The sequence below is a fragment of the Thalassophryne amazonica genome, chromosome 12 (assembly GCF_902500255.1).
Source record: "Thalassophryne amazonica chromosome 12, fThaAma1.1, whole genome shotgun sequence".
Lineage (NCBI taxonomy): Eukaryota > Metazoa > Chordata > Actinopteri > Batrachoidiformes > Batrachoididae > Thalassophryne > Thalassophryne amazonica.
The window spans coordinates 39,419,555-39,443,358 of NC_047114.1; the positions used below are offsets into that span (position 1 = coordinate 39,419,555).

The 23,804-nt window shown below is 40.1% G+C and overlaps 1 protein-coding gene across 1 annotated transcript; it reads left to right on the forward strand.

Annotated features, from left to right (window-relative positions):
• The first annotated feature begins 6,447 nt into the window (after positions 1-6,447).
• On the forward strand, positions 6,448-23,438 carry tada1 (transcriptional adaptor 1). Its single transcript, XM_034183653.1, has 8 exons — positions 6,448-6,567; positions 8,489-8,580; positions 10,707-10,772; positions 13,070-13,164; positions 13,823-14,035; positions 18,298-18,449; positions 19,789-19,945; positions 21,534-23,438. The coding sequence occupies exons 1-8, from the start codon at positions 6,494-6,496 to the stop codon at positions 21,684-21,686; spliced, it is 1,002 nt and encodes a 333-aa protein (XP_034039544.1). The 5' UTR covers positions 6,448-6,493; the 3' UTR covers positions 21,687-23,438.
• Positions 23,439-23,804: the final 366 nt, after the last annotated feature.

Consider the following 23,804-nt stretch of genomic DNA (forward strand, 5'->3'; position numbering starts at 1 on the left):
TGCACAGGCGAGGTAAGAGCCACCAGAGGGAGCCCTATCTCCCTGGCCCATCTACTGTCTAGCAGATTCCCCTCAGAGCCCGTGTCCACCAGTGCTGGGGCCTTCAGGGTTGAATCCTCAAACAGGATCGTGACTGGGAGTCGTGTAGCAATGTGGGTATGTCCCACGTGAATGTTTTGGCCCACCCCTGGCCCAGTCTCTAAGGGCGGGCGTTTGGCGTTTGACCGCTCGGGGCAGTCTCTCACATGGTGCTCTATTGAACCACAAACAAGACACGCTCCGTGGGTCCATCTCCTTTGTGCATCTGGTGCCCTAAATGTTGCCCTACTCGTGTCCCTAGCTTCGTCAGTAGGGGGAGCTGTGACCCCACGGAGCGCAGGAACAGAGGAGCGTGGGGAGGGCGGAGCTCGATCGGACCCGGAAGGGAGAGGGACGACGCGTGCCTGGCCACGCCCTTCGCCTCGTTCCCGGCGGCGTTCTTCTACCCGGTTGTCGAGTCGTATAACTAGATCGATGAGCCCATCTAAATCCCGCGGTTCGTCCTTAGCCACCAGGTGCTCTTTTAGGACCAGAGACAGTCCGTTTACAAAGGCAGCGCGGAGGGCAGTGCTATTCCAGCCGGATCTCGCCGCCGCGATGCGGAAGGCGACTGCATAGGCAGCTGCGCTCCGACGCCCCTGTCGTATGGACAGTAGTGCGGTTGAAGCGGACTCGCCTCTGTTGGGATGATCGAACACCGTTCTGAGCTCCCGTACAAACCCATCGTATGAATGAAGGAGCCGTGAGTTCTGCTCCCAGAGCGCTGTAGCCCAAGCGCGTGCCTCCCCGCGAAGCAGGTTTATGACATAAGCTACTTTGCTAGCGTCAGTCGCGTACATCACGGGACGCTGTGCGAAGACGAGCGAACATTGCATCAAAAAATCCGCGCACGTCTCCACACAGCCTCCGTACGGTTCTGGAGGGCTTATGTAAGCTTCTGGGGACGGAGGAAGGGACCGTTGAACGACCAGTGGAACGTCACTCTCACACGCAGGGTCCTCGGGAGGGAGAGCCGCAGCGGCGCCCGGAGGGCGCGCTTCCACTTGTGCGGCGAGAGCCTCCACCCTGCGGTTTAGGAGAACGTGCTGCTCGGTCATGAAATCGATCCGAGTGGTGAAAGCGGTGAGGATCCGCTGCAACTCACCGACTACCCCTCCCGAAGCCGCCGCTGCGCCCTGTTCTTCCATTGGCCGTTCAACAGCCGGTTGACGCCCCTCGGGATCCATGACGCTGGCCGAGATATCCTGTTGTGAAAGTGTAGGTACACGGACCCACAACAGGGGGCGCAATGAACGGACAATGGAGAAAGGTGAATAACAAGTTTTACTGTTGTGAAAAGAGCACAACCAATACAACAATTAATAATTTGGAGTTTGAAGCCGAAATCTGCTGGTGTCGTGTGGGCAGGCTCGAAGGTAGGAGGCGTCCGTCCTAGTCGAACCGGAACCACCCAGATTTCCTCTGCCACCGAACCCCAGAAGTACTGGAACCGCCAAGTCCCGAATTCCCAGGTGGCCACTGCCTCCGCTCGTCGGATCCGGTATTGCTGGCGGGAAAGAGCACAAACACACAGGTATGGATGCGACAGCACCCAGTAGACGGAGAGGGGAGAAGCCGCCTCCACCTCTTGTTACAATGAAGCAGGAAAGGTGAGTACTTATCCAAGCAAGTAGCTTTCTGTAGTCAGCTGTCCTGAAAAGGTTTACCAAGGTTTATCAGAGTCTTCAATATGAGCTTGCAGAGAAGGTTACCTTAATCTCAAGGCGATATCTCGGCACTGAGGTGGAGACGCTGTCCTGCTGATATACCTCCGTCCTGAGTGCAGTCAGCTGTGTCCAGTAATGGGTGACAGCTGTCACCCTGGCAGCCCTCGTCGGCGGCAGCGCCCTCTGGTGCCTGGAGCCCGCACTCCAGGCAGGGCGCCCTCTGGTGGTGGTGGGCCAGCAGTACCTCCTCTTCAGCGGCCCACACAACACAATCACTATCAGTAATGCAGAAAAGAGCTATAAGAATTATTCATAATACTGGCTATAGAGATCATACAAATCCACTATTTTTACAATCCAAATTCTTAAAATTCACAGACTTGGTTCATTTTCAAACAGTACAAATTGTGTATAAAGCAATAAACAATTTACTTCCAGCAAATATTAAAAATATGTTTTTTAACAGATCAGGGGATTACAGTCTGAGGGGGAAATTTAATTTAAAGCATCAGTGGGCACGAACAACATTAAAAGGTTTCTGTATTTCTGTATGTGGGGTGAGGATGTGGAACAGATTGGGAGTGGGGCTCAAGCAATGTCCAAGCATGAACCAGTTCAACAGCGGTACAAAAATATGGTTTTTCTAGGTATAGGGAGGAGGAAGGGTAATGAGGGTTAGGGTGTTTTTGTTTTTTGCTTCGGCTTGTAAATATATAGTATTTTGTATGTAAGTAGGTATGTGTAGGTGTATATTTATGTTTGTGTATATGTATGTGTATATATATATGTATATGTGTGTGTATGTATGTTGATGTGTGTATATATATATGTATGTGTATATATATATATATATATATATATATATATATATATATATATATATATATATATATATATATATATATATATATATTGATATCGGTTTAGGTGTGTAGGAATCTATGTGTATATGTGGCAAAGGGTATTACTGGTTGTGGGGAAGAAGGGGTAGGGATAAATAAGCTGATGCTTCACCCTACCCCTTTTCGGACATGTTGGGTACACAGTAGGAACTTTTTTGTTGTTGTCTTTACTGATCTATCTTGTAATTGTTGTTGTATCAAATGTTCGAAATAAACAGTTTTCATTCATCATGTGTCTTACTACGGTATTGCCACCAGATGGCGAGCGTGCTCTGTATATGATGGAGTGCCGTCATACTGAGACTGCAGTTTCAAAATGACGAGATGTTCTGCATGTGGATTCAAAATTCAATCTGAAAACGGATATAAAATGTATAATTTCCTACAGATGCAAAAAGGACAAAAATATGGGAAAATAAAGCAGTGTCCAGCTTATGTCTATCCCTCAGGCAAGTTCATGTTCAAGCCTATATATACAATGTGTAGGTTCCATCGCTGGCTTATATATTTGTACATTAACAACGCATTATTTATAACTGGGAGGTTTCACTGGAGATAAAGCAGGACAAGGGATTATACTCCCAGCTGCCTTGGGAACACTTCGGGATCCCTCAGGAAGTGTTTGAGAATTTGGCCAAGCATATGGAATTTTGGGATAAGCTGCTTGGTCTACTGGCACCCCTATGAAGCTAAGAAGCTTAAGGCTGTGATTGGAGAAATTGTGCACAGCGCAAATTTTACATTTTGCATCACCACATTTAGGATGTCCTTTCACCAAAACAGATTAAATCTAGATTAAATTCAGGCCTTCTTTTAAAGAAAATCCTCCTTTGTACCACTTCATTATGCTGTATAACTGGTGCTACAAAATGCAAAACATGCACTGTGCACAATTTCTCCAATCACAGTGACATAAGCCTACAACTACTTCTTGGTTGTCTTGGTGGCTTTCCTCACTGTTCTCCTTCTTGCACAGTCACTCAGTTTTTGAGAACTGTCTACTCCACACAGATTTGCCATAGAGTGACATACTGTTTGTATTTCTTCATAGTTGATGTAAATAAAGTCCAAGACACATTCAGTGACGTGGAAATGTTCATGTATCCATCCCCTGACTTGTCTGAAGAAAACTGGGAATTAAACTATTTGAAACAAGGCACTGTAGCCCCATCAGTGCTGGGCAAAGAATATATATTTTTAATAGCTCTAACAAAAATAACACCAAATATAATTTTTCTGGAAATCAATAATGATTATTTATTTATTTGTTTATTTATTCTGTTGCTCCGCTGTACACCAAAGTCATTCACCTGTTAGTTGCTTTTCTTATACAAGTAGTTTACTTTACTACTTTATCTAAAATGTGGGGTTTTTTTTAATGTGTGTGTGCATTTGTATGCTATTTGTATAGCAGAGTTTTGCACTGAAATGTTCCTGAATCCAAATTGCTGGTTAACCTGAAATGATTGTTAATTAAACAGTGGCTCTGAGATCCAGGCTGTGGTTCCCCTGTACCTTCTGGCAAAGTGCAGCTAAAATGTCTCATTTTCTTTTTAAGAAAATCCTCCTCTATACCACTTCATCATGAACCTACATAACTGCCGATGCAACATCTAAAGGTTGTACGATGCAGTTTCTCCAGCTGCAGCCACAGATGCCTAGAACTCCATCAGAGTTATCAAGGGTGTCTTGATGGCTTCCTTCACTCATCTCCTTCAAGCATGATCACTCAGTTTCTGAGAACTGCTGACTTGAGACAGATTTATCATCCAGTACATCCGGAAAGTATTCACAGAGCTTCACGTTTTGCACATTTTGTTATGTTCCAGCCTTATTCCAAAATGGAGTCAATGAATTTTTTCCCTCAAAATTCTACTCATCAAATTCTACCCCATAATGACAACGTCAATTTTTTTTTTCAAATTTATTAAAAATAAAAAACTAAGGAATCACGTATACATAAGTATTCACACCCTTTGCTCAGTACTTTGTTGATGCACCTTTGGCAGCAATTACAGCCTCAAATCTTCTTGAATATGATGCCACAAGCTTGATGCACCTATCTTTGGGAACTTTTGCCCATTCCTCTGTGCAGCACCTCTCAAGCTCCATCAGGTTGGATGGGGAGTGTCGGTGCACGGCCATTTTCAGATCTCTCCAGAGGTCCAATCGGATTGAGGTCTGGGCTCTGGCAGTGGCTGGCCCACTCAAGGACATTCACAGAGTTGTCCTGAAGCCACTCCTTTGATATATTGGCTGTGTGCTTAGGGTCATTGTCCTGCTGAAAGATGAACTGAGGTAAAGAGCTCTCTGGAGCACGTTTTCATCCAGGATGTTTCTGTACATTGCTGCATTCATCTTTCCCAAAATCCTGACTAAGCGCCGAAGATCACTCAGTTTAGAAAGGCGGGTAGCTCTAGGAAGAGTCCTGGTGGAACCAAACTTCGTCTGTTTACAGATGATAGAGGCCACTGTGCTCACTGGGACCTTCAAAGCAGAAGAAGTGTTTCTGTAACCTTCCACAGATTTGTGCCTTGAGACAATCCTGTCTTGGAGGTCTACAGTCAATTCCTTTGACTTCATGCTTGGTTTGTGCTCTGACATGCACTGTCCACTGTGGAACCTTACATGTAGTCAGGTGTGTGTCTTTCCAAATCATGTCCAGTCAACTAAATTAACCCCAGATGGACTACAATTAAGCTGTAGAAACATCTCAAGGATGATCAGTGGAAACAGGATGCACCTGAACTCAACTTTCAGCTTCATGGCAAAGGCTGTGAATACTTATGCACATGTGGTATATATATACATATATAAATTTGCAAAATCGTAAAAAACTTTTTTCACATTCTCTCAAATTTTTTGGAAGGATTAAAATGCAGGAATGGATTCAGTGAATACTTATGCACATGTGGTATATATATATATATATATATATATATATATATATATATATATATATATATATATATATATATATATAAATTTGCAAAATCGTAAAAAACTTTTTTCACATTCTCTCAAATTTTTTGGAAGGATTAAAATGCAGGAATGGAAATCGTAAAAAACTTTTTTCACATTCTCTCAAATTTTTTAATAATTTTTAATACTTATGCAGCACAGATGTTCCACGATTTCTGACACTTGGTTGAACCTGTTGGTGTACCCAGTTTGCATCTTGCATCCTGTTACTTTGTGCTGGACTGTCTCTGGGGCATATTTGCACAACCTGAAACTTTGGTCCTGTCGGCTTTGGTAGACTCCTGCACAGTAAATTTTGCAGAGTAAAATTTACTCTGCTGGGATAACATTTGGTCCCAGTACAAACAAAGTTAAATATACTCTGTCACAGTGCTAATCAACTCTATCACAGTGTAAAATCAACTCTTACTGGAATAGAAACACTTGCTTTGACAAGACGGCAGATATGATTTCACTCTATAACAGGCTAGAGTGTATTTTACTCTATTTAGATTGGAACCAAAAGTTATTCCGGCAGAGTATATTTTACTCAGCAAAATTTACTGTATGCCTATGTGCTTAGGGCGAGAGAGAGAGAGAGAGAGAGAGAGAGAGAGAGAGAGAGAGAGAGAGAGAGAGAGAGAGAGAGAGAGAGAGAATTTTAGATGGTATGGCTTTTTTGCAAAAATGTGTCTACTTTCTTCCTGCTAATTAAAAAAATGTCACTTTTTTAAACTAAGTAAAACTTTTAAAATAAGTGTTTATGATACACATGACAAGTGACGTTGTTATTGTGTCCGTGCCTAGTCTGCCGGAAATAAAAAGAAGAAGAAGAACGTTGTTGTTGTGGTCGCTGAATGATGACGTCGCCGTAAACCAAACGCTATGGCTGCTCAAGCTAGCGAGCTGGAGATTGCTAAGAAAAATTTAACTGATGCAATCGGCGAAAATATAAAACAGTAAGTCACGTACTCTTTATGCTTTTTTTTTTTTCTTCGGCTGTGGGGCGAGGTGAATTTACTGTTCGTTGTATGCGTATTTAGTAGCGCATTGGCAGTGGCTGTCGTTTGCAAACATTTCTCATTAAAGGACCATAACGGTCATTTTTTTCCCCTTTAAGGATGACCCATTCTGTAATCGTGGCACATTTCATATCAAAAAAGTGGAGGAAAAAAGTCATAATGTTTCTTTTGCTTAATAATGAATTGCTACGCTTAAGCTCTATTGATTTTTGAAATATTTAAATGAAACTAAATATTGTCAAATGTGTTACAGACAAAAGTTATCACAGAAGACATGAATGAGTGAATGAGATCCTACACATTTGATTAAACGTGTTCAAAATGTCTGGAGTCTATTCACCAGGGATTTTGAGGGTTTTTTTTTTTTTGGAACTGATTCGGCTACGGAGAGCAGTGTTCTCCGTAGCCGTGAAACCATTTGAAGCCTCAATAGGATGAATTGTTTGCCGGTGTGATGAGCTCAGCGCTCCCCACTTCTGATCAGTCCCCTGCCTTCACTGTGCCTGTGTCATTTTGGAGCATCAGCAACTGTTGGCCGATTATTGACTCATTTCTGCTAAAACTGCACTCCAGTCATCATCTGTCTCAGCAACAGATCTCTCAAGCTTTTGTACAACAACCATTTCCACATAAATTCAGCAATATTTCATAATAAAAGAAGGGGGACCGATCAGAGTGCAACACCAGCACATTTGAGACCGACTCTCTATTGATCAAAGGATGTGCTGTTATTATTAACCATTAGATGACAAAGTAAAACCTCTTAAATCATTCTCAAGTCAGTTTTAAGTAGACACAAGGCGATAATCTGTTAATCGCTGCTAATGCTCCGACATGATGCGTGCGCAGTGAAGGCAGGAGGACAGATCAGACTGTAACACTGGGTTCCCGCATGCGCAGAGTAGACTAGTGTGGAGGAGTGGTCAGTCTAGGAGAGTGCTGAGACCCTCACACCGGTTACAGAGAGTGTTGCTTTGGTGAGTCTCTGCGTTTTGTGTGTTTGTCTCTGTGTGTGTAACTTTTGAAAATATGAAGTTTGATATTAATAATGGAATTTCTGGCCTAATATCATCAGATGAACAAGTAGACAACCATCCTAGCTGATATAGTCATAGTTATTGCAAATGCTGTGTGAAGAGGGGGCATTATCTCTGCCTTCCTTTCTTCAATTCAGTTTATTTTATTTTAATTCATTTGAAATCACAGTAATTTCTGGCAGCTGTCAGAGATGTCTTGTGGTAGTGACTTGCAAGGACTGAGTGTTGAGTAGGGTTGTGGAAACCAGTGGCTTAGGTTTTCTTGTCGGCATGTAAACTGACCTTCACTCTGGGTGATGAGCTTTTTGCTGTCAATTGATACCCTGATTGTGGCACTTGAGAAGTCGACAAATTCTCTGGCTTTGTGATTGTCCTTGATCAAGTCTAAGATCGAGGCTTTCAGTGACTTCTTGGGCTCAGCCATGAGGAGTGTAACTCTATGCAGTCAAATTGTTGAACTTGTGGAGACATTGACTTGTTTTGGCAGAGACGTTAATGTCTCAAGGTCCTCTGACTTTTAGACCAAGGATGTCTTGAACGACTTCATGGAGTCATGAAATTGCTACCAGGAGGTTGGGATGGACCAGTCATACTGCAGCTGTTGCTATCTATGGCCCAAGGGTGGTTCTGTAGTCAGTGTGGTAGACTGGGTAGTGCACGCCACCAGAGCATGCTCCCAAACATGGCCTTGCCGACATGTTTTATGAAATAGAGTAGGGTTTGTTACAAATGCACAATAACTGTTGTAGGAATGTGTATTTATTCATGTTTTCTTATTTTTATTTTTATTTATTTTTTTTTTTTTTTTTTTGTCTTTTCAGTTACTGGGCAAACCTGAAATTATGGTTCAAACAAAAAATCAGCAAGGAGGAGTTTGACGTTGAAGCACGTCGACTGCTGGCACAAGAGAATGGTTAGTTGGAAGGGGGGTAAAAATAGTGTTTCTGTGTTGAAAACATGAGTGTTGGTTACTGTGCTGCCACATCTGTAAGAAATGTCAGAATTGTCAACCCCCTAATGTCAGTTTCATCGATGCCACATCAGACAGATCAAGCTGTAACATTCTGTGATAAGGCTGATACAGGCGCTCACTGTATCATGCTTCAACTGCTGTGCTGCCTTTCCACCAATTTTACACACTGGCCCCCCCTACAGGTTTCACATGCTGCCATTCACAAGGCTTTTGCTAAATCTTCACCTCATTTTATTGAATGCTGTGAATGCCTTGCACATGTATGCTCATGCACTCAAATGGAACCCAACAAAAAACTTGGAACATTTTTCAATATAACTGTGTTGCACCTTTTCATAATTAAAAATGGCACTTTGGAACTGACTGACTTACTTCCCATTATTGTTACTGCTTTGTACTTTAAATAGATTGTGCAGCCAACAGGCACTTTAAGAAATTTTTAATTTAGACTGCAATCCAAAGAGCGGATTCTTGCCCATGAAAAGACGTTTGACCCTGTGCAGTCATATTGCCTTCAGCTCTGCTCTTGATAGGCAAAGGGAACATTGTATCACCTCACTCATTGCACAAATAGACCTACAGATGTCAGAATTCCAATATACTAAGTGAAGATCAGATATAAGAAGCAGTGTTGCCAACTCCTCGGTAAGAAATTGGCTATCTTAAAAGTCGCTAGAAGTTGCTAAATGACATCATCGCCTAGATTGCATATTATTTGCATAATATGATGTCGTAACAGATGCTGTAGGAAAAAAATAACGTTGTGGGGGAGACAAAAAAACAGAGTAAAACACCATAATATTTAGAACTACAAATAAACTTGATTCTTGGTTTGTTTATTTATTTTGCCATTAAAATTGGCCATCACTTTTCCAAGTAAAATAACTTCTCAAAGCCAGGACTTCTCAAAGTCATTGAGAATAATTAGGCACACATCGCAACAAACCAGGTAAGTAGACTGACCGAGTCCTAGTGAGGTTTGCGATTCAATGATCAGATCATTGCAGCAACATTTAGGTGAGAAAGAATTTTTTGTTTTGTTTTGTTTTAGATCACTTCTAAAACAGGGCAGGATCAGCTGCGGTGGCATTGCGTGTGCATGATTCATTTGCACTTTGAATGCAGAGGAGTGTATATCTCCCTCCGCTCTGTGCTTTTCAGCTGCCACGGGCTGTCGGGTGGTGTGGATCCGCTGCCACACGATGCCAATAGAGACTGACAGATTAATATGTGCTTTCAGTTTTGAGTCACCAAACACCAGAAAACTCTTCAATGATGCCAGGAAAAGTTTGGAATCAAAGCAAAATTGTCCCATAGATTTACTGTCTGGACAAAGAAGAGCACATTATCATTATTTTAACCTAAAGAATCAGTCTGGGCCAAAGGTTAATGAAATCCTTTCCAAAATAGTCAGAAAGTAAATGCTCTTGGATTCAAATATAGTGGCCCAGAACAGAAGCAAATGCATGATACAGCTTCATCGTGCAGTGACTGTGCGAGATATTCTGTTGAAAAGAACATTTAAACTTTCAGCTATATAGTACCACAGTTTGTATGTCTTAATGTTTGAGACATCCCCCTCCCATGTTTTCCATTTCCTAACTTGTCTAAACTGGTTGGAATGATTTGTGTGGTTGTAAATAGTTTTAGGTAACTTAAACTTTATAACAAAATTGAAAAGCAAACACTTATTTTTTATTTAATCACCTTATACAGCCCACTTGCAGTACATTACAGTCCACCAGGGGGTGGTGCACCTCAGTTTGGAAATGAATGGTCTAGATTAGAACAGTGGTTCTCAAACCTGGTCCTCTATTACCACCACCCTACAGATTTTCCATCTCTACTTGATCTGTCACAAGCTGATGAGTTCATTCAGGTGTGCAGCCAATCAAGTACTAACAGACAACTGAATGAGGTCATCAGCTTGTGGCATCGCAGGAGAAATGGAAAATCTGTAGGGTGGCAGTAATAGAGGACCAGGTTTGAGAACCACTGGTCTAGACAAAGGTACCTGCCATGTGTTTTATTGTAAATGGTCTGCGTTTGCTGTTCTTGTTCTGCAGTTCATGTCCACAATGATTTCCTCCTGGCCATTCTGACACGCTGCCAGATTATTGTCTCCACACCAGGTATAGTTTCTTTTAACCCTCTGGAGGGTTTATTTCTCTGTTTTTCTCTCAGTTCTGTAAGATTCACTTTAACGTTTTAAGATTTCATGTTATCTGGCTTTATTTACACACTTGCATTTATTTGCTTGCTTGTTTGTTGTTCAGTATTTTAGAGAAGTGCATTTCCATCAAAACAGACAGGTATTAATATGCATTAGACCTGTTCAAAATGTCAAATGTTAGAAAATCTTTTGGGCCACATGTTGTTCTTGTTCCGCCAATAAAATAAAAGATCTGTGCCAAATTTTATTGTAATCGGACATTGTTTAGGGTCCCCCACAAAGCAACAATTTCCCCTAAACAAGCATAAAGGGGAGACAACTTCCAGTAATGTTCTCTGGGTGACCAATCAACCACCACTTTTTGCCATTAGAAGCCATTACATGTACCTGTAAAAGAAAATAATGGCATCAGAGTCTTCTCCCGTTAAGGTGACGTCTTGCCAGAGGAGGGAGAGGAGAATGTGTCACTCTGGGGGATCTCTAAATCTTATCTGATTGAGTTCAAATTTGGTCTGCGCCTATAAAAGCCCAACAAAAACAACATGTGGCCCGAAGTCTCTGAAGACTTTTATTTTTTCGCTATATAACATGAACAGCCCTAATATACATAACTGGACGATTATAAAGGATGCCCATAGCTTGCTTATTTTCAACAAACCTAAATAAACAGGTCCTAAATTTCCCCACATAAGCATGTTTTGCACATTAGCATCTGCTGGTCTTGGGACCATTTGTGAAAATCATGGCGTATCACAATTAAATTTTGAAACTCATTTCATACAACAAATGAATGTTTTTAGAAACATCCTCTTTCATTTCATGTTATTTGAAATTTTATGCTGTAGTTGTGGTATGTTTTAACAAATTGTCACAGTAGCTTGTAGCCTTCCGCTCTGTGCTCACCTGATCCCATCAGCTCTCAGAAATTAAGCAGAGTAGGTGGTGATTAGTCCTTGGCTTGGAGATTGCTTGGGAAGACCAGGGGCTCTATACGCATGTATCTCCAACTGGAGTTGGATCAGGAAGGGGATCCAATGTAAAAACCTGTGCCAAGTCCACATGTGGCTCTCTGCTGGATATGGATACAGACTTGACTCAGTCTGAGAAACCTCATCCTCCACAGGAGTCGCACACAGTTCTCCCCATTACATGTAGTCACCTATGTACCACCGTAGGGGGCACAGTATTATTATTGCCTTATTTTGCTCTGATGTACAGTCAGCCATACTTCTGGTTGCGCTGTTGCTGGAGCAGACAGTGGTATAAAATACATCAAATAATTGTAAACCAGACTGGGCAAACTACACGATAAATAGGTTTAGTGGAGACAAGAACAGAACTGTACCTTTTTGGAATTGTTATGATCAGACAAATAATGTGGTATAGTTTTCAACGTGATTGGAGCATTTTTAAATTTTGACCACTGTGTAATTCTTTATTGACCCCTGTAGCTCATTAGAGGTCAGCTCCATATCTGAAAATAAACATGAGTTAATTTAGAATATGTGTGCCATATTCCATGCTTTTATTACAAAATTAACAATTGTTTTGCTATGCCGCTCCACTATAATCCCCTAGTTGCTCTCTGTGTGTAGTGAGCGCCTTGTATGGCAGCACCCTGACATCAGAGTGAATGTGAGGCATTATTGTAAAGCGCTTTGATCATCTAACACAGATGGAAAAGCGCTATATAAATGCAGTCCATTTACCAATTTAATGAAAATGGGCTTTTCAAAGAAGATTTTGGGGTGTGACTTAAACCAGTAGCAGAAAATGTGTTCAACACACTGCATTTTATGGCGGAAGTCCTTCAAACTTGGCACGATGGGAATGAAGGCAGTGGAATCCCATATGCAAAGTGAAAAACACAAGCTTCAAAATCAGTGTGCCAACAGGTGCCAGGTTCATCTCAGTTCTGTTGTCTCCACTAAACCTCCACCTCAGATACCAACACCAGAGTGAGAACATCATCAAACAGCACTTGGCTGAACACTTACGTACCTTATTGTGATGTTGGTCTTAAATTTCACTCTGACTAGCATTAAAAAAAAAAAGAGTCTTAAATCTAACATGCCTTCAGCTGTAGAAACCCTGGTTATGTACCACCAACATGTCAACACAATATCAGAAATGCTTTTACTAACATTGTTCTCCTATTTGCCAAGAATAGAAGTACTTGATTCAGTTACCAAGCTGTAACATTGATTTTGAGCAGGGTGTAAGTGGAGCCAAGTGTTGTCCTCTTTTGTCCTCTAGATGGTGCAGGGTCCTTACAGTGGCAGGGTGGCTCTGCTTCAAAGCCTGGCAAACCGAAAGGGAAGAAGAAATGCTCCTCAAGACAGAAATTTGAAGTGAGTACTTATTTTAATTGTCATTACTGCAGAGTGCCCTGTGGTAGACTGGCGTCCTGTCCAGGGTGTACCCCACCTCACACTGTATGATTGCTGGGATAGGGTCCAGCCCCTCGTGAACCTTAACTGGAGTAAGCGGGTATGGAAAATGGATGGATTACTACAGAGTGTGACATACGCTGAGGCCCCTGGATGTGTTTTTTGGTGGTTGTTGTTGTTGTTATCTATATTTTAAAACCCTAAAAGCCAAATGGCCTCTGTGCACGTGTATGTGTGCGTGCATGTGTATGGTTTCGATCATGGAGAAACTGGGGAGAACTGACATTTGCCATTTGGTAAACTTATGTATTTTGGTTCAAGGATGATGGCTGCAAAAGCAGAAAGTTGATTGGATGAACATTTTTGGAGAAATTATTGATATTATGTAACAACAGTGAACAATGGATATTGATAATTTACATTTTGGACTCACACGCCATTCCAAATCATTATAGAAATTTTGCATAATTTATTACCACCCTTAAAAAATGTCAGCTACCTATTTTATGAGCACTACCCAATCTAGAGCCCGTGTATCCCCACGGGCAACACGCTAGTTATTATTATTGTTGCTGTTGTTGACGACCTGTCTGTGTTTGTGACTTGTTTGTGCATTCAGCATCGTTTCCAGCCCCAGAACCCACTGAGTGCTGCCCAGCCTTTCAGCCCACGGGAAATGGGCGGTGAAGAGGACGAGCTGCGTCTCAGCGCGCACACACTGCTGCTACCTACGCGGGGCCAGCTGGAGGCACGCATGATGGTGACAGCTTTTGAATTGGGCTTGGATAACATCACAGAAGACGCTGTGAACACCATGATCTATGCTGTTGAGGTAAGTCGCATCTGTCTACCAGTGAAGTACACCTAATTACGCAACGCTGTGTGCGTGCCAGTTCAGCAGGTCACCAGCATTTTCAGCATCTGCTTTCATCTATGCATAAAACAGCTAAATAAATCCATAGTCCTCTCACAATAACTGTCGTTGTTAGAAGCTGTATTGCCTCAGAAATAATTACTAACAATGATATTATCAACATTTTAAGACCGTTTTATGCAATTGATAATACAAGTACACCCTTTTAATATCTGAAACAAACATAGTGTAAAATAATGACAAATAAAATAGACTCTGTTAAGAAAGCGGCTTTAAATAGTCTACGTACCAAATCATTCATGGGAACTGGCTCTCTTCTCTCATTGGCTTGAATCCAAAATGTTCTCACAGCAGCAGAACTGGAGTGAGGCTTTGAAATCAACAGTTTGAAATTATTCTTCCATACTTTGCAGTTGAAATTGTTGATGCTTGCTTAAAAACAAATGTAAAGATGCGGAACACCACTGATTCTGCTCAGCTACATTTTATGCTCATATTAACCTTTATTTAAGCAGGTTAGTCCCACTGAGATCAAGATCTGTTTTGCAAGGGAGACCTGTGCAATTATTCACCTTATTCAGCCCCACCCACTTTTACAACAGAGGCATTTCCATTTTGTCTTAGGATTTCTGCTGAGCAGTGTTTTCAGTATAGAACAGTGGAAGTCATTCCGTGGGTAGAAACAAAAACCTTTTTGAAAAGCTCAGACGGAACGACTGAAGATGACATGAAAAAGTGGCCCTTGATTATTTTTAAATACTTTGTCACTCGGTGTGGACGGTTTGGCTATGAGGAACTATGAGCTTCACCCCACGGTTTATGACAAATGTGGGTGTGGAATCCATTAGCTTAGCGGGGAAATCAGTGCAGAAAATCCACTATGGTGATAGTGCAGTTTATCTGTCAGGGATGGAAATTCAACAAGTAGAAACTGTGGCCTGCTTCTGTAGACATGTCCATAAAAATCATAGAGAGATATGCTTTGCAAACTTAATCCCCATTACTACATTGGCTGATGTTGAAATTGAGGATGGCCCAATGGTTGTTCCAGCAATATCAAAGATTTCTTGTCTGCTACCTACAGCTCGCGTGGAATGTCTAAAACGTAAACCTACTTCTAGGCATCTTATCTATGCTACTCTGGAACCACCCCTAAACCCAAACATTTCAGCTGTCAACCCCACTGACATCCTTATTCTGGGTCTCATTGATCACTATCCTCAAAATCATTGTTGCTTAATGATCTAATTAGCATATAATTATCAAAGCTCATATTGAAATTAAAACCAATTATCTTATTATTAAAACCAATTATTTTCCGATAAATTTAGTTCCAATAACTTTCAGTCCTATAATTTTTTTTTTGCTGGTAAAGTGAGCAAAGTTTGTAAAAATGTTTGTAAACCCTAAAATCAAACATTTTAGTCCATCTGTTGTGCGTTTATTTATGGTAGACTGCCGGTCGCTTGCTGTTGACATCATCATTAAGCGCAAAACGTGATTGGTCGGTTGACGCAGGGAGCATTGTGGGTAGTGTAGTTCAGGTTCACTTTGGACGTTACACTGTTTCCATCCCTTGTCCCTTGGAAATCTGCTGCAAAACCCATCACACATCGTGCAAAAAGAATGATTTAAATATCTAAAGGACACTAGATTACTTCATCGCACCTAAACAAATGACTATGGCTGCCAGGAGTTAAGGTTTTGTAAAATATCAGCAATCACTCACCAGCCCAGTAGGTGGTGGTAAATGCACCTTAAGATGGTGCCGTCTGCCATTGGATCCGAACAAGAAGTGTTATTGTCCGCTCGACACAAAAACAAAACGGACTAATTTAAACATTATTTTATTTTATTTCTTTGTGGCTGACTGTATCGCCAAGACTCGGTGGGAGAGAAGAGCTCTCATGGTGCAGCTGTGTACAGACTGGGATGTTTCTTCACCGGTTAGACTGTTTTGGATAATCTCAGGATGATTATTTTTTTCAGATGAATCCCACTGAAACTAACAGGTAAGAATTTATATTTACTGTGTCTTTTACTCTGCCAATCAGTGCATTAATGGCAGTGGTGTCAAAAGTACACACATTTGTTACTTAAGTAGAAGTATAGATACTGCAGTTTAAAAACACTCTGGTAAAAGTTGAAGTATCAACTTGACCTCTTTACTCAAGTAAAAGTGAAAACGTATGTGCTCCAAAACCTACTTAAAGTATAAAAGTATAAAGTAACCTTTAAAAAAAAAAAGTAGATGCCACTATATGAATTGAAAGCTTAATTTAAAAACTGATTCGTTCTACATGTGGCCCAAGACCAAAACCCAAAATTACCCCCAACACCACCTGCACGAAAATGTTTCAATTCTAGAAGCTCTGAAATGCATTCTGGGACTATTCCAGACAATAAACTGCAGTGAGTGCAGCATCCATTTAGTGAGAAAAAAAATACAACTTTCCTTATTCAAATTCATTCCAGTAGTATTCTGCTCTTACTAGGATGCAGCAGTTTTCTAGTTTGTCAGATAGTTCAGGAGGAAATCACTGAAGAAATTAACACATTGAAAATATGGTTTGACCGAAACAAGCTGTTATTAAATAAGACGGGGATGAAGTGGAGGTGTAAGAGTCACTAGGTGTTCACAGGAAACATTTATTTATTTATGTATGTATTTATATATGTATGTTCATTGTTAGTTGCTTTTATATTTTCTGTTGTGTTTCTATTCAAGTTCTTTTTGCCTCTTTCTCTAGAATTGTATATAATAACCATTAGATTATTAATATATAAACAAAAATAAATTTAAGAAATATTACAATTTGAAAACAAATGCACCCGAACGTGATGAGAGCTGCAATTGCTTAATGCTAACTTTTAACATTGAAAATGCCGTAGACATGCTAACGCGTTAGCATCGCTCCCGTTTTTAAGTTATAAAATACATCTATCAACTGTTTCAGAAGACCATAACAGGTCGGTTTAACATAGAAAAGGTAAATAATACTCACATAAGTATGCTCTTTAGGGTTTTAGCGGGGGAAAATTAAGCGAAAGAAAGAAAGAATAAACGAAGCAATCGACCGAAGCATTGCTTCAATCTGCAAACCACTGCTTTGATTGGTTCACGGTTCAAAGCAAAGCCGCGCTGCAGAAAAGTTGATTACAGGCGCACATGACATGAAATATATATATATAAACATTAAACTGAAGCCAAGAGTAACGCGACTGTTTGTTTTAAAAATGTAAGGAATAGAAAGTACAGATACTGGTGTGAAAATGTAATGAGTAGAAGTCAGAAGTAGGCAGAAAAATAAGTAAAGGAGTAAAGTATAGATACCTAAAAAGTGTACTTAAGTACAGTAACGAAGTATTTGTACTTCCTTACTTGACACCTCTGATTAATGGACATATTTCAGTTGTTTAAGCCGCAGGGTTCAATGCATGTGAAAAAAGCAGCAGCTTTTTAGTTCGTAAATGACAGTTTATCTAATACCGAGATAAACTGTGACTTCTAATACTGTGTTTTACTGCTTTTGAAAGATGATGACAGTGTTTGGGGTTTTATTTTTTTATTCATTCATTTTTTGTGCGTTCTTGTATGTTTGTGATCCTTGAATTTACCCAGCAGCACCTGCGGCACTTAAAGTGAAACTGGTTTATCAGAAGCCAACAGTGTAATCTGATGTGGCCACGTCCAAATCAATACTTAAAATTATTGGTTATGTAATTAAGATAAATTTGTTTTAGCAGTTTATCGGTTTAGCGTCATAAAAGATAACTTTTCAGTTATCTGATTAATGGATATCGAAGCTAACTTTTTGGTTAGCTGTGCCCACCACTGCAGAGAACTGATTTTAGTTTTATTTAATGTACAATGACAATAAAAGTATTCTTCTTACACACAGAAGACAAACACAGCATGTCTTTAAACTTGAAAAAATGATCAGATCTAATAAAATACCATAACCAACAGAACTGAATTACTTTAGCATTACCACATCACAAGTTACAAGTGTCCATGTTTCACCATTTTTTTCAGTTGATGTTCATGTGGTTTTGTACAGACTTGTTGCAAGAACTAATAGATGATCAATTCAGTGGATTTATTTGCAAAATACCATGTATTCATTTTTGCAAGAATATGCTATTACACCTTCATATTCGTGAGTAAAGAATAATTATATGACAGTATTTTTTTTATTTCATGCTCTGATTTATTTCAGCACCATTTGAAAGATGTCCTGACTGCTGTAATCACTCGAAGGAAGGCATATCGTTTACGAGATGGTCATTTCCCCTACGCCTTTGGCAGTGATGTGACTCCACAGCCTTATCTGAAGAACAGCCTCACTGCTTACCACAGTGTTTCTGAATGGTAGGGTACACTCTGCAGCTCTTGACAGCTCATGACCCTTTTGTAGTCGTTGTATAAACATGTTATTGTAGGAATTTAAGGTGTGTCAGTTTTAAAAAGCGGAAATACATTGCTTTGTAAAAACCATCTTGTTTTGCTCTTGGAGTCGTGAGACCCTTTTCACAGCAGACATTTGATAAGCTGTTTCAGTAAAAGTAAATTGTGACTTTGGTAATGGAATTATATTTGTGTGTTGATTTCAGGCTGATGTGCTGAAGATGAATGGCATTCTTTACTCAGACATTTAAATAAGGCACAGTCTAGGGGTGGGTGGTACATCAGTGTCATAGTAATCACTGGTGCTCAGATGGCATGGATTGCTCAATACCATCAACATCATGAGAAAACAAACCGAGAACCCCACCAGACTGTGATTCTGTTGTATGAACCAGATAACTTTTGCACTACAGGCTGGTCTCAGCCTAAATGATTATTTAAACACAGTCATGGATTTGTTAAGTGTAAAATTGCAAATAAATCTTTGATTCATGATGTTATTTATCCAGATTTAAACTATGAATGAGGAGATTTCAAAATGAAAATAGTCCAGGTTAAGTTCTTGCTCAAATAAGATAATAAATAAAGCCATCATATTGTCCAGAACAAGTAATACCATCGAGAGCATCAGGAGAGTACTGCAGAGGGTGACCAAAATGGCCCAGGGGATCACTGGCTGCTCTCTGCCCAGCCTAGAAGACATTACCAGCTCTCGCTACCTCAGCAGAGCTGCCAGCATCTACAAAAACACATTCCACCCCAGTAACCACCTGTTTGACTTACAAAACTAGGACAAACAGACTCGGGGACAGCTTTCTCCCCAGAGCGATCACTGCTCTGAACAAAAACAAATCACTCTAATCCGCACCTTTCAAGTTTCTTGTGCAATATCTGTAAACCATGTGCAATATTCCCATGCAATATGATTCCACAGTTGTATAAAATTCTCATTTTACATTTTACTTGGTCCACATTTCATTTCATTTTATTTTATTTTACCTTATGTTTATATTAGTTGTACATATACTCCGAATAATTTACTGTTAAATTTCACTATCTTTTATTTTGGCTAAAAATTACTCCATGGAAAGCACCTTTTGGAGTTGCACTCAAATCTCATTGTAATGTAAATTACAATGACAATAAAGGCGATTCTGATTCTAATACGGTGTTATAATACCATCTTCCCCCAAAAAGTGGAAAAAACCCGTTTTTATAAAAGATATAAGCTGTGGAAAACATTGTATATTGCACTGATTGGATGATATTTTCCACATAAATTGTTACATCTTATTTCTCCTAGTCCCCCTCCAAGCGCTTCTCTTCATGCGGGCCCTCCACCACCAGTGCCACCTGATGAGGCCGAGCAACAAGCTGTTCATTTATTGGCTTGTTCTGCAGACATTCTTCCATCGCCCCTACCTCCAGTAAGTCTGTTTGATCTCCTGGAGGCTTTGCAGGTAAGATGCACACACTCAAGTAAGATGCAAGGTTTTTTGTTGTTGTTGTTGTTTTTTTAGCAGATTGAGCATTTTGTGTCTTTGAATAAAGTTATTATTACTTCAATGGTGTTCACATGCGTGTGGATGTAGTTTTCCCCACATTTTCCATTGTATAGGCCTGGTGAAGTGCTCAGCTAAAATTAGGAGCCGCCAGACCTGAACACTTCATACATTACACTTTTAAATAGTTAAAACTGAGTGACAAAGTTGAGAGTTGCTGCAAACACCTTATTTTTTTCAACTTTGTTGCAGACCTGCCACCTACTATGCATTTGTTGTATCTTGTACATGTGACAAACTAACAATGCTATGAAGCAGAAGTTCCCATTCTACACAAATGTGTAAAAGCAGATGTGTTGCAGGCTATTTTTTTTTTTCCTGCTGTAGCCAGCAGTAAGTATTAAATGTGTAAAGCTATGACTGGTAACGTATTTTCCACTGTATGCTTCAGTATAGGTGCTTTCATAAACACGACAAAAATTTTACACACTATTGCATTTTTGTTTTTTTTGTTTTTTTATCGGTTTGGCTTGCTTTCACACTGCAGTATTTATAAGTGGACCAAACCTTGCAACTAAAAGCCACATGTGAGCATACTGTTCACTCAGGTCAGAGGTTCTGTATTTACACTCCCATTCAGATGTTTGTGTCATATATTCCACAAAAGCAAAGTCTTGACAGCTACCAAGTGTTAAAGCAGTCATGTTTAAGACCTTTTAATGTTTACGGTTTAAGAAAAAAGTTTGTTTGTATTGAAATTTAAGATATGGAAAGATATTAGTCATTAAAAGCAATCACTAAGGAAAAAAACAATGCAGATCTGTGTCAAGGTTGGGTTGAAGACTCTAGTGTCTTGTTTAATGACTGATCAGGCATCTGCATAAACACTGATTCACCAAATGCATCCGTTTTACTGGGACTCTGCTCTTCACCTCTTGATTATCTTTCAAGTCATCCATACATGTTTGACACTTCTTTGTTGTGCTTTTTTTTTCCCCGCTGTTTTATTTTGTTAGTATTGTAAAAGCAGATGGTCACCTTACTTGAATGTGGTCCGCTTGAGGTTTCTTCCTGCAATGATTAAAACAAAAACACCTGAGTCAGGTTTCCTTGCCACTGTTGCGCCTGTACTTGCTCAGGAGTTGGACATGGGTTAAATCTTGCTTACGTTTCAAGCCTTATGTGATTTATGTTGTGATTTGGAGCTGTAAAAATAAATTGAATTGGCTTTAATTTGAAACAAAATATATTTAGTCCCGTTTTCTTACTTTTGAATGGTGCTGTATGTACCAGGATTCACATCATAGCTGCAGCTTTATCATTCTGTCAAACAGACATGCTAATATGTTTTTTTTTTGGGGGGGGGGGGGGGGTATTTTTGCATGCTGATATCTGTGAGATGTGCTTGGATCAGTTACAGGGATCTAGAGATCATAGACACGCTTGTGGTTGGATCCCTGTGATCTCTGCTTCTCCCTGAGTTTGTTGCAGCAGTCAGATGTTACTTTAGTTTGATTGAATTAATTTTAATATTTCTGTCCCGTAGGTTCACCATGGCGTGATGCCTTCTCACACGATGTACGCCTTGAATATGGAGCGCATCCTGTCGCGGCTCTGGCACCCCAGCCATGAAGAACTGGAACAGGATCATGTCCACAGGCAGCGCCTTGCTGTGAAAGACGGCATACTCGTCAGCTGAGAGACGCAGAAGTAAGCAAATATGGACTGTGGATGCCATTGGAAACCAAACAGAAGTCGATGTGGAACAGTAGCATGTCGGAAAAATAATTATATCTGGTGAATCCAATCCCTGTTGCAGAGAAAGCTGGAGCTTCAATAATCAGATGACTTTGGTCAGTGAGCACAGATTACTTCATTCAAACCACCTATTTGTGGCAAGATGTCAGTGTAGTGGCTATGCATTTTTTTGTATCTTTTTTTTACAGGTAAACAAGCAACATTTGCAAATTATTTTCTGTAGTTGGACTATAATGTGCAAATGAAATATATGAGTGCTTAATTTTTGGACTGTTGCAGTTGTGAGTACTGACCATAAAGAAGGATTGTGTTTTTTAAAAAAGCCTTATTTAAAGAAGAAGCTTGTTTTTCAACATTGGCTCTATTTGTAGATGTATTAGGGGTCATGTATTCACTCAGGACAAAAATTAATTGACAAATTTAATCATTCTTATTTGATGGGGCAGTAAGTCCAGTTGCATGGACCATTTAGCTACAGAGATAAAAGTGTGCAACAAGCAGTTTGCTTTGTTTATTATTGCACATCCAGTAATAATAATTGGCTGGTTAGCATGTGGCTGTGTTTGCCTTCTAAATTAATAATGTGCCAGTTAAATTAATTTCTGTCCTGACTGAAAAGATACACACACCCCCCACCAAAAAATCCCTCTGAATGGCTTCCCACTGCACTGTTACACAAAGCAGAAATGTGTAGTATAGGTCGAGGTGGATGGTTTAGTTGATTAATCTGTCAATTTAAAGTATTTTTAATTGGCACCTATTGGCTAATTTTGACAAAAGTGTCAAGCATTCACTGGTTTTGGTTTCTCAAATGTGAGAATTTGCTTATTTTTGTTTCATTTAATTGTAAATGTGAAAGTCTATGAGTTTCCGCCTGTTACTTGGGATGGAAACGATAAATTTGAAGAAGCCCCCTTTGGCTTTGATGACGGTCCTTGTGCAATCTGTGGACCATCTGACCACAATTTACATATTCCAATGGTGGCGAAACGGGATCCGAAGTGATTGAGACGTTAGGACACTGAACAGTCTGCAGCTCCTTTTATGGCTGTCTGACAACAGTCTGTATCATCCACCTGTTGTCTACCTGCACTTTGGATGCCATCGTGCAGGTGTGGACGAGGTAATCCGGATGCGTTTTTGACACTGCGGACCACACCTCTCTTCCTCCCGACTGTGTCGGATTATGGCAATATTTGCCGTGTCAAGAATGGTTCCTCCACATTCTTGCTATGTGATGGGGCTGTTAATAGCTCATGCTGATTAAAAGTGGGAATCTTTACAAAGTCAATGGAACAGCGTGTGTGTATTTGTTCTTCCTTTTATACAGAGCCCGGGGTAACTGAAGTAACAATGTGTTGTGTGTAGGAAATATTTAATTCCACATTAATAACAAATGCACAGTGTCAGACTCCCCAATAACTTGTATGTTAAAACTCTCTCAGAAGTATTAAAAGGATGGATGGGTGCCTCTGCTTTATGGCCAGGTGGTGTCGACAAAGTGTCTATAGATTTAACTGTTTTTTTTTTTGTTTGTTTGTTTGTTTTTGCACTTAAATGTATGTTCATTTTGTGTGGAACTTGTAGTTTGGTAAACATAAATGTGTATAACTTGGTACTTAAATGTCTAGTTTGTTATTTATAATACATATACAGGTCTACAAAAGGAATAAATTTAATATTTTCTTTAAAATTAAAATTTTAAATTTATTAATTTATATAGCGCCAATTCACAACAAGGTCACCTCAAGGCGATTCACACAACACAACTAAGAAAAACAACAAACTGAATTAAGATTAAAAAGATAATAGAGCAAAACCATAAAAGAGTAAAAAGAATAATAAAAAAAAAAGCATAGCATAATATACTAACGGTAAAACAGGGAAAACAAATGGGCCTTAAGTCTTGATTTAAAGGTCTCCATACAACCCGTCTGCCTTATGTGTGCAGGGAGATCATTCCACAGAACAGGGGCACGATAAGAGAAACCTCTGTGACCCGATGACTTTTTATTCACCCTGGGAACACAGAGAACTCCTGCACCCTGTGCATGCAGAG

Coding starts and splice junctions, on each gene's coding strand:
- tada1 (XM_034183653.1), top strand. CDS start 6,494: ATGGCTGCTCAAGCTAGCGAGCTGGAGATTGCTAAGAAAAATTTAACT. Junction 10,773..13,069: donor GATTATTGTCTCCACACCAG/GTATAGTTTCTT, acceptor TTTGTCCTCTAG/ATGGTGCAGGGTCCTTACAG. Junction 19,946..21,533: donor ATCTCCTGGAGGCTTTGCAG/GTAAGATGCACA, acceptor TCTGTCCCGTAG/GTTCACCATGGCGTGATGCC.